This window comes from Neovison vison, chromosome 1 (assembly GCF_020171115.1).
Source record: "Neovison vison isolate M4711 chromosome 1, ASM_NN_V1, whole genome shotgun sequence".
NCBI classification, from domain to species: domain Eukaryota; kingdom Metazoa; phylum Chordata; class Mammalia; order Carnivora; family Mustelidae; genus Neogale; species Neogale vison.
The window spans coordinates 122,339,462-122,350,908 of record NC_058091.1 but is presented as its reverse complement, the minus strand read 5'-3'; the positions used below and the strand labels follow the sequence as shown (position 1 = coordinate 122,350,908).

Sequence of the window (11,447 nt, the reverse complement as noted above, 5' to 3'; positions counted from 1 at the left end):
CTTTGGGGTAAATACCCAGTCATGCATTTGCTGGGTGGTAGGGTAGCTCTATTTTCAACTTTTTGAGGAATCTCCATACTGTTTTCCAGAGTGGCTGCACCAATTTGCATTCTCACCAAGAGTGTAGGAAGGTTCCCCTTTCTCTCCATCCTTGCCAACACCTGTCATTTCCTGACTTATTAATTTTAGCCATTTTGGCAGGTGTGTGGTTATATCTCGTTGTGGTTTTCATTTGTATTTCCCTAATGACAAGGGATGTGGAGCACTTTTTCATTTGGCTGTTGGTCATTTGAATGTCCTCTTTGCAGAAATGTCTGTTCATGTCTTCTGTCCATTTCTTGATTGGGTTATTTGTTCTTTGGGTGTTGAGTTTGATAAGTTCTTTACAGATTTTGGATTTCTAGCCCTTTATCTGACATGTCATTTGCAAATATCTTCTCCCATTTGGTAGGTTGCCTTTGAGTTTTGCTGACTGTTTCCTTTGCTGTGCAGAAGCCTTTTATCTTGATAAAGTAATTTTTTTTTGTTTCCTTTGCATCTAGACATATGTCTTGCAAGAAGTTGATGTGGCAGGGGTCAAAGAGGTTACTGCCAGTGTTCTCTAGGATTTTGGTGGATTCCTGTCTCATGCTGAGGTCTTTCATCCATTTTGATTTTATCTTTGAATATGGTGTAAGAGAATGATTCAGTCTCATTCTTCTGCATGTTTCCCAGCACCATTTATTGAAGAGACTGTATTTTTTCATTGATTATTCTTTCCTGTTTTGTCAAAGATTAGTTGACCATACCAGTTGAGGGTCCTTATATGGGCTCTCTATTCTGTTCCATTGATCTATGTGTCTGTCTTTGTGCTAGTACCATGCTGTCATCACAGCTTTGTAACATAGTTTGAAGTCAAGCATTGTGATGCCCCAATTTTTTTCCCTCCCCCCAATTTTGGTTTTCTTTTTCAACAATCCTCTGGCAAGTTAGGGTCTTTTCTCATTCCATACAAATTTTAGTATTGTTTTTCCATCTCTCTGAAAAATGCTGATAGCATTTTGATAGGAATTCCATTGAAAATATAGATTGCTCTGGGCAGAGACATATTCACAATGTTTATTTTTCCAATTCATGAGCATGGAATGTTTTTCTATCTCTTTGTGTCTTCCTCCATTTCTTCTATAAGTGTTCTGTAGTTTCTAGAGAACAGATCCTTTACCTCTTTGGTTAGGTTTATTCCTAGGTATCTTATGGTTTTGGGTGTAAGTGTAAATGTGATAGATTCCTTAATTTCTCTCTCTTCAGACACATTGTTAGTGTATAGATATGGAACTGATTTCTGCGCATTGATTTTTGTATCCTGCCACATTGATGAATTTCTTTTTTTTAATTTTTTTTAATTTTTTAATTTTTTTTTTGCATTTTTCTTTTTTTTCCATTTATTTATTTTCAGAAAAACAGTATTCATTATTTTTTCACCACACCCAGTGCTCCATGCAAGCTGTGCCCTCTATAATACCCACCACCTGGTACCCCAACCTCCCACCCCCCCCGCCACTTCAAACCCCTCAGATTGTTTTTCAGAGTCCATAGTCTCTCATGGTTCATCTCCCCTTCCAATTTACCCAAAAGCACATACCCTCCCCAATGTCCATAACCCTACCTCCCTTCTCCCAACCCCCCCCCCCCCCAGCAACCCACAGTTTGTTTTGTGAGATTAAGAGTCACTTATGGTTTGTCTCCCTCCCTATCCCATCTTGTTTCATGGATTCTTCTCCTACCCACTTAAGCCCCCATGTTGCATTACCACTCCCTCATATCAGGGAGATCATATGATAGTTGTCTTTCTCTGCTTGACTTATTTCGCTAAGCATGATACGCTCTAGTTCCATCCATGTTGTCACAAATGGCAAGATTTCGTTTTTTTTTTGATGGCTGCATAGTATTCCATTGTGTATATATACCACATCTTCTTGATCCATTCATCTGTTGATGGACATCTAGGTTCTTTCCATAGTTTGGCTATTGTGGACATTGCTGCTATAAACATTCGGGTGCACGTGCCCCTTTGGATCACTACGTTTGTATCCTTAGGGTAAATTCCCAGTAGTGCAATTGCTGGGTCATAGGGCAGTTCTATTTTCAACATTTTGAGGAACCTCCATGCTGTTTTCCAGAGTGGTTGCACCAGCTTGCATTCCCACCAACAGTGTAGGAGGGTTCCCCTTTCTCTGCATCCTCGCCAGCATCTGTCATTTCCTGACTTGTTGATTTTAGCCATTCTGACTGGTGTGAGGTGATATCTCATTGTGGTTTTAATTTGTATTTCCCTGATGCCGAGTGATATGGAGCACTTTTTCATGTGTCTGTTGGCCATCTGGATGTCTTCTTTGCAGAAACGTCTGTTCATGTCCTCTGCCCATTTCTTGATTGGATTATTTGTTCTTTGGGTGTTGAGTTTGTTAAGTTCTTTATAGATTTTGGACACTAGTCCTTTATCTGATATGTCATTTGCAAATATCTTCTCCCATTCTGTCAGTTGTCTTTTGGTTTTGTTAACTGTTTCCTTTGCTGTGCAAAAGCTTTTGATTTTGATGAAATCCCAAAAGTTCATTTTTGCCCTTGCTTCCCTTGCCTTTGGCAATGTTCCTAGGAAGATGTTGCTGCGGCTGAGGTCGAAGAGGTTGCTGCCTGTGTTCTCCTCAAGGATTTTGATGGATTCCTTTCTCACATTGAGGTCCTTAATCCATTTTGAATCTATTTTTGTGTGTGGTGTAAGGAAATGGTCCAATTTCATTTTTCTGCACGTGGCTGTCCAATTTTCCCAACACCATTTATTGAAGAGGCTGTCTTTTTTCCATTGGACATTCTTTCCTGCTTTGTCGAAGATTAGTTGACCATAGAGTTGAGGGTCTATTTCTGGGCTCTCTATTCTGTTCCATTGGTCTATGTGTCTGTTTTTGTGCCAGTACCATGCTGTCTTGATGATGACAGCTTTATAATAAAGCTTGAAGTCCGGAATTGTGATGCCACCAACTTTGGCTTTGTTTTTCAATATCCCTTTGGCTATTCGAGGTCTTTTCTGGTTCCATATAAATTTTAAAATTATTTGTTCCATTTCTTTGAAAAAGATGGATGGTACTTTGATAGGAATTGCATTAAATGTGTAGATTGCTTTAGGTAGCATAGACATTTTCACAATATTTATTCTTCCAATCCAGGAGCATGGAACATTTTTCCATTTCTTTGTGTCTTCCTCAATTTCTTTCATGAGTACTTTATAGTTTTCTGAGTATAGATTCTTAGCCTCTTTGGTTAGGTTTATTCCTAGGTATCTTATGGTTTGGGGTGCAATTGTAAATGGGATTGACTCCTTAATTTCTCTTTCTTCTGTCTTGTTGTTGGTGTAGAGAAATGCAACTGATTTCTGTGCATTGATCTTATATCCTGACACTTTACTGAATTCCTGTATAAGTTCTAGCAGGTTTGGAGTGGAGTCTTTTGGGTTTTCCACATAGAGTATCATATCATCTGCGAAGAGTGATAATTTGACTTCTTCTTGGCTGATTTGGATGCCTTTAATTTCCTTTTGTTGTCTGATTGCTGAGGCTAGGACTTCTAGTACTATGTTGAATAGCAGTGGTGATAATGGACATCCCTGCCGTGTTCCTGACCTTAGTGGAAAAGCTTTCAGTTTTTCTCCATTGAGAATGATATTTGCAGTGGGTTTTTCATAGATGGCTTTGATGATATTGAGGTATGTGCCCTCTATCCCTACACTTTGAAGGGTTTTGATCAGGAAGGGATGCTGTACTTTGTCAAATGCTTTTTCAGCATCTATTGAGAGTATCATATGGTTCTTGTTCTTTCTTTTATTGATGTGTTGTATCACATTGACTGATTTGCGGATGTTGAACCAACCTTGCAGCCCAGGGATAAATCCCACTTGGTCATGGTGTATAATCCTTTTAATGTAATGTTGAATCCTATTGGCTAGTATTTTGGTGAGAATTTTTGCATCTGTGTTCATCAAGGATATTGGTCTATAGCTCTCTTTTTTGATGGGATCCTTGTCTGGTTTTGGGATCAAGGTGATGCTGGCCTCATAAAATGAGTTTGGGAGTTTTCCTTCCATTTCTATTTTTTGGAACAGTTTCAGGAGAATAGGAATTAGTTCTTCTTTAAATGTTTGGTAGAATTCCCCCGGGAAGCCATCTGGCCCTGGGCTTTTGTTTGTTTGGAGATTTTTAATGACTGTTTCGATCTCCTTACTGGTTATGGGTCTGTTCAGGCTTTCTATTTCTTCCTGGTTCAATTTTGGTAGTTTATATGTTTCTAGGAATGCATCCATTTCTTCCAGATTGTCAAATTTGTTGGCGTAGAGTTGCTCATAGTATGTTCTTATAATAGTTTGTATTTCTTTGGTGTTAGTTGTGATCTCTCCTCTTTCATTCATGATTTTATTTATTTGGGTCCTTTCTCTTTTCTTTTTGATAAGTCTGGCCAGGGGTTTATCAATTTTATTAATTCTTTCAAAGAACCAGCTCCTGGTTTCGTTGATTTGTTCTATTGTTTTTTTTGGTTTCTATTTCATTGATTTCTGCTCTGATCTTTATGATTTCTCTTCTCCTGCTGGGCTTAGGGTTTCTTTCTTGTTCTTTCTCCAGCTCCTTTAGGTGTAGGGTTAGGTTGTGTACCTGAGACCTTTTTTGTTTCTTGAGAAAAGCTTGTACAGCTATATATTTTCCTCTCAGGACTGCCTTTGTTGTGTCCCACAGATTTTGAACTGTTGAGTTTTCATTATCATTTGTTTCCATAATTTTTTTCAATTCTTCTTTAATTTCCCGGTTGACCCATTCATTCTTTAGAAGGATGCTGTTTAGTCTCCATGTATTTGGGTTCTTTCCAAACTTCCTCTTGTGGTTGAGTTCTAGCTTCAGAGCATTGTGGTCTGAAAATATGCAGGGAATGATCCCAATCTTTTGATACCAGTTGAGTCCTGATTTAGGACCGAGGATGTGATCTATTCTGGAGAATGTTCCATGTGCACTAGAGAAGAATGTGTATTCTGTTGCTTTGGGATGAAATGTTCTGAATATATCTGTGATGTCCATCTCATCCAGTGTATCATTTAAGGCCTTTATTTCCCTGTTGATCTTTTGCTTGGATGATCTGTCCATTTCAGTGAGGGGAGTGTTAAAGTCCCCTACTATTATTGTATTATTGTTGATGTGTTTCTTTGATTTTGTTATTAATTGGTTTATATAGTTGGCTGCTCCCACGTTGGGGGCATAGATATTTAAAATTGTTAGATCTTCTTGTTGGACAGATCCTTTGCGTATGATATAGTGTCCTTCCTCATCTCTTATTATAGTCTTTGGCTTAAAATCTAATTGATCTGATATAAGGATTGCCACTCCTGCTTTTTTCTGATGTCCATTAGCATGGCAAATTCTTTTCTACCCCCTCACTTTAAATCTGGAGGTGTCTTCAGGCTTAAAATGAGTTTCTTGGAGGCAACATATAGGTGGGTTTTGTTTTTTTATCCATTCTGATACCCTGTGTCTTTTGATTGGGGCATTTAGCCCATTAACATTCAGGGCAACTATTGAGAGAGATAATTTTAGTGCCATTGTATTGCCTATAAGGTGACTGTTACTGTATATTGTCTCTGTTCCTTTCTGATGTACCACTTGTAGGCTCTCTCTTTGCTTAGAGGACCCCTTTCAGTATTTCCTGTAGAGCTGGTTTGGTGTTTGCAAATTCTTTCAGTTTTTGTTTGTCCTGGAAGCTTTTAATCTCTCCTTCTATTTTCAATGATAGCCTAGCTGGATATAGTATTCTTGGCTGCATGTTTTTCTCGTTTAGTGCTCTGAAAATGTCATGCCAGCTCTTTCTGGCCTGCCAGGTCTCTGTGGATAAGTCAGCTGCCAATCTAATACTTTTACCATTGTATGTTACAGACTTCTTTTCCCGGGCTGCTTTCAGGATTTTCTCTTTGTCACTAAGGCTTGTAAATTTTACTATTAGGTGACGGGGTGTGGGCCTATTCTTATTGATTTTGAGGGGCGTTCTCTGAACCTCCTGAATTTTGATGCTCGTTCCCTTTGCCATATTGGGGAAATTCTCCCCAATAATTCTCTCCAGTATACCTTCTGCTCCCCTCTCTCTTTCTTCTTCTTCTGGAATCCCAATTATTCTAATGTTGTTTCGTCTTATGGTGTCACTTATCTCTCAAATTCTCCCCTCATGGTCCAGTAGCTGTTTGTCCCTCTTTTGCTCAGCTTCTTTATTCTCTGTCATTTGGTCTTCTATATCGCTAATTCTTTCTTCTGCCTCATTTATCCTAGCAGTGAGAGCCTCCATTTTTTGATTGAACTTCATTAATAGCTTTTTTGATTTCAACTTGGTTAGATTTTAGTTCTTTTATTTCTCCAGAAAGGGCTTTTATATCTCTGGAGAGGGTTTCTCTAATATCTTCCATGCCTTTTTCGAGCCCGGCTATAACCTTGAAAATTGTCATTTTGAACTCTAGATCTGACATATTACCAATGTCTGTATTGATTAGGTCCTTAGCCTTTGGTACTGCCTCTTGTTCTTTTTTCTTGTTGTGAATTTTTCCGCCTTGTCATTTTGTCCAGCTAAGAGTATATGAAGGAGCAAGTAAAATACTAAAAGGGTGGCAACAATCCCAGGAAAATATGCTTTAACCAAATCAGAAGAGATCCCAAATCATGAGGGGGGATTTCTCCCCCCTCACGATTGAGTGAGGGATCTCCCCTGATTGGGATCTCCTCTGATTGGGATCTCCCAATCTCTTCTGATTGGGATCTCTTCTGATTTGGGGATAAAAAGAGGTTCAAAAGAACGAAAGAAAAAAAAAGGAAAAAAAAAGGAATTAAAAAAAGAGATTGAATTAAAAATTCAATCAAGAATTAAAAAAAAGAGATTGAAGAGATTGGGATCTCTTCTGATTTGGGGATAAAAAGAGGTTCAAAAATAAAGAAAGAAAAAAAATAAAAAAAGAATTATAAAAAAGAAAAAATGAATAAAGAAAAGTATAAAAAAGAAAAAAAAATATATATATATATTAGATAAACTAGTTAAAAAACGTTAAAAAAGAAAAGGGTAAAAGTTAAAAAAAATTTTAGCAGAAGAAGAGAAAAAAAATGAAAAAGAAAAAAATTAAATTAACTGCAAGACTAAAAAATCACAGGGAGAAAGCCATGAGTTCCGTGGTTTGTTTTCTCCTCCTCTGGAATTCTGCTGCTCTCCTTGGTATTGAAACTGCACTCCTTGGTAGGTGAACTTGGTCTTGGCTGGATTTCTTGTTGATCTTCTGGGGGAGGGGCCTGTTGTAGTGATTGTCAAGTGTCTTTGCCCCAGGCGGAATTGCACAACCCTTACCAGGGGCCAGGCTGAGTGATCCGCTCGGCTTTGCTTTCAGGAGCTTTTGTTCCCTGAGCGCTTTCCGTAGATTTCCAGAGGATGGGAATAGAAATGGCGGCCTCCTGGTCTCTGGCCCGGAGGAGCCGAGAGCCCGGGGTCCCACTCCCCAGTGCGCCCTCAGCGAAAAGCTCCTAGTAACTCCCGTCTGCCTAACCTCGGCCGTGCTCTGAGCTCACCGAGCCTGCGGCCTGTTCAAGGCAACACCGAGCTGTGAGCTTACTGTCGGTTCTGTCTCTGTAGACGGCTTTCCTGTTCCAATACCTGCAAGCTCTGCAACACTCAGACATCCCCGATCCTTCTGTGACCCTGCGAGACCTGAGGTCACGCCGACCCCGCATGGGCTTTGCCCTGGTTTAGCCTCTGGAGCGATGTCCCTCAGCGGAACAGACTTTTAAAAGTCCTGATTTTGTGCTCCGTTGCTCCGCTGCTTGCCGGGAGTCGGCCCCTCCCCCCGTGGTCTGTCTTCTTGTCACTTTGGATTCACTTCTCCACCAGTCCTACCTTTCAGAAAGTGGTTGTTTTTCTGTTTCTAGAATTGCTGTTCTTCTTCTCTTCGATCTGCTGATGGATTTGCAGGTGTTTGCAATCTTTAGATAAGCTCTCTAGCTGATCTCCTGCTAGCTGAAGTAGTCTCAGCCTGCTACTTCTCCGCCATCTTGACTCCTCCTCTCCTTAGAGATTCTTAACTCTCAGAGACAAACTCAGGTGCTGGAGGGGAGGTGGGTGGGGGGATGGGGTAACCAGGTGATGGGCATTCAGGAGGGCACGTGATGGAATGAGCACTGGGTGTTACATACAACTGATAAATCACTAAATTCTACCCCTGAAACTAATAATATACTATATGTTAATTAAATTGAGTTTTAAATAAAAAATTAAAAAAAAAACCCTATGATGATACCTCATTTTCTCCCTGAAGCTTCTAGGGAAATGACCCATTTCTGACTCCTGGAGTCAAACAGAATAAGTCCAAGTCTTCACATGGCACCCTTCAAATATCTGAACTCTTGTCATGAGCAAGGTGTATCCCATCAGCATAAAAACAAACACAAAATGACTGTTTTCAGTAGGAAGGCTGATGTGATTCCTCCAGCCCACCAACACCTGAAATGTGAGGTTCTCCCAGAGTCCTTTCTGATGAGGCTAATTAACTTGAGATAGAGACCTGCTGATCTCTATCTGGGGCCTGATATCCTCTAGGCAAGGGGGTGCAGCTGTGAGCAGATGAAACAGGCTCAGTGTGTTTATATATTCAATATTCAGCCTGAGGAGACAGGCAGCTGGAACCTAGAACAAGGACCCCATCCTAGGAGCAGCTCAGGACCTCCTCTCTGAGAGGGGACATGTGAACTGAGCCCCCAGGACGGACAGGAGCTGACAGAGGAGGGATGGTGGATCGAGGCCAGCAGCTGGGGAGAGTCCTGCCTACTGGACAGTAGCCAGGTTCTCAGGATGGACCGAGCACAGGGAAGTGGCTGGTTTTAGCAGCATGGAGCTTAATTGGGCAGGCCTGTACCTTGACCACCTGGATTCCAGAATGTTCCCAACCACCTGCTGAGCTGCTGGACCTGAACACGTTCCCTACCCATGGACGCCTCAGCCTCATCCCCTGTCCCGTGGTTTATGCTATAAGGATCAGCTGTGACGTACTCAGAACCGTGCCTGGCATGTGACTGTGGCTGAACCACTGCCTGCTCTCGTGGCTGAAGGGAAACCAGGTGGGAGGGAGGGGAGAGGAGGCCAGAGGCCATCTGGGGGAGCCCTCCTGGCCTGGTGTGGGGAACAGAGAGTGAGGGTGAGAGTCCTTGTGGAGTAAGGCCTCTGGGGCGCTGTGTGGAGAAGAGATGGGGCAGGAGGAGAGTGCATGCAGGGACAGGTCAGGAGACCACAGCTGGGGGGCTCTGTACTGGAGGCCTATGTCCACCTTCTCCCTCCTGAACGACCCCTCTGCTCTCTCTAGTCCTTTGCATACTCCTCACCACATCGTCCTCCTGTCACAGGTCAATGCAAGGTGAGAATTACTGAAGCATGAAAGAATTACCTTGGGCGGCAGTCAGGGTGACTGGGCCAGCTAGATGGAACCTTCTGGAAGAGGTGACCTGCAGTGTCTTCCTGGAGCACAGGAAGGGCCCTGGGAGCATCTTCTTGGCTGCAGCATCTCCAAGCCTGAATCACCGAGGGCTATGTCACTCCCAGAGCCACCAAGGGAATCCATGTGCTGTCCATCCTGAACAAAGCCATTTTATGAGGAGATATCAGGCCTGACTGGACTCTGCACAGTTTGGTGTCCAGCTTCCTAACACAGGAGCCTAGGAAGAAGAGTCCAGCACTGGACATTTTGTCACTGAACCCACATCCATCTGCTCCAAGGCCAGCAGAGCTGATCCCTGAGATGTCAGGATGCAGCAGGAAAGGGTTTATTTGAAGAGCAGATGGGAGGGCGAGCTTCATATTGGCCTTCTGAAAGGGACAAGAACTTTTTTTTTTAAAAATAATTGTTGGGGTTGAGATTATATGCATATTGATAGAAAGAGTGGGGAAACATGACTGTTAATGAAGAAAGTTGTGTTGGGGAGAGTTACTTGGAAAAGGAAAGAAGTCTCAGTTAGTTTTGCTGCCACAGTAGAAGCACAGGACAGTGAAAGCAGAGTAAAGCAGAGCAGAGGTTTTATTAAAGTCACTCCAGGGAAGGGAGAGCATCAACAGACACTAAGGCCTCAGTAACTCCAAAGTGTGGGCCTATATCAATGTTTTCTTTTGGGTGGGTCCTGAGGTCCCAGCGTTGGGGTGACAGGTCTGGGTGTATAATAATCAGTCAACTAGGGGCACCTGAGTGGCTCAGTGGGTTAAATCTCTACCTTCAGCTCAGGTTGTGATCCCAGGGTCCTGAGATCAAGCTCCGAATCAGGCTCCCTGCTGAGCAGGAAGACTGCTCCCCCCCCCCCTGGTCTGCTTGTGATCTCTCTCTCTCTGTCAAAGAAAAAAAAAAAAATCTGTCAACTATGCATGTCCTCTCCAATGATGCTTCAGAATGCCTACAGGGGAAGGAAACCTCAGAATTATTTTTATTTTATTTTATTTTATTTTTTTGCCTTTGGGATTTTTTTATTACTCAAAACAGCTTCATTTTTTTATTTAGCTTTCTGACTCTGTGCTTGTGCCTTCAACACTTTCACAACGATTTTCTGCTCCTCGATAAGGAAAGCACGCTTGATCCTGTCACGAACACACTTGGCACACATGGAACCACCGTAGGCCCTGCTTACGTGTTTTTTCGTTTTAGACAACCTCATAAGCACTTTAGGCTTCACAGCACGAACTCCTCGAAGTCGGCCTGGGCACACGCCACATGCAGATTTTGGTGCTTTCCCAACCTTCTTGGTATAAAGGTAAACGATTCTATTACCTGGGGTTCGGGACAGCCTAGTTTTATTAGAGGCTGTATTGTAGGACAGCCTACGACGGTAGGTCAAACGCTGGACCATTCTGAATGCCTACGGAAGCCGTCCCCGGAAGAGGAAAGCGGAAGTGCCGAATTATTTTTATTTTAGAGACACAGCTCAGATCAGGACAAGCCCCTGCTTTCTGCAGGCACAACAAACTTGACTCTTCTCTGTGGGGGACATTGTGACCACAACCTGACTGCCAGATAGCTGAAAGGGGGTGCTCCTCAGTGGGGGTTCTCCGTCAAGACCTCAGACATTTAAGGTCCATCCCCTTCTGTCGCTCCTAGCCAACGAGCTTCCAGTCGAACACGTGGCGCATACACACTGAACAGACATGCACGTAGAGTACCTCCCGTGTTCACACCTTGGGCCCAGGCTTCTGCAGGACAGCTGGTGGATGTGTGAATGGGGTCTGCAAAGAAACACTAGCTCCCCGGGGAGAAGCAGTTCTCTGGAAACCCAGCTTCACATTGTCTGCTAGTTGCCACCTCAGGATTGCTTTGGGGCATGGTTTCAGTGCGCTCCTGTGAGCAGCACAAGGAAAGTGCCTTTCGCTATTGTTGGGAGGCC

The 11,447-nt window shown here is 42.6% G+C and overlaps 1 protein-coding gene across 1 annotated transcript; it reads right to left on the bottom strand.

Annotated features, from left to right (window-relative positions):
- Positions 1-10,531: 10,531 nt before the first annotated feature.
- Positions 10,532-10,957, bottom strand: LOC122899976 (60S ribosomal protein L34-like). The gene has a single exon (XM_044238244.1). The coding sequence runs from the start codon at positions 10,914-10,916 to the stop codon at positions 10,563-10,565; it is 354 nt and encodes a 117-aa protein (XP_044094179.1). The 5' UTR covers positions 10,917-10,957; the 3' UTR covers positions 10,532-10,562.
- Positions 10,958-11,447: the final 490 nt, after the last annotated feature.

Excerpts from the sequence above, each read along its gene's own strand:
- LOC122899976 (XM_044238244.1), bottom strand. The coding sequence starts at position 10,916 with ATGGTCCAGCGTTTGACCTACCGTCGTAGGCTGTCCTACAATACAGCC.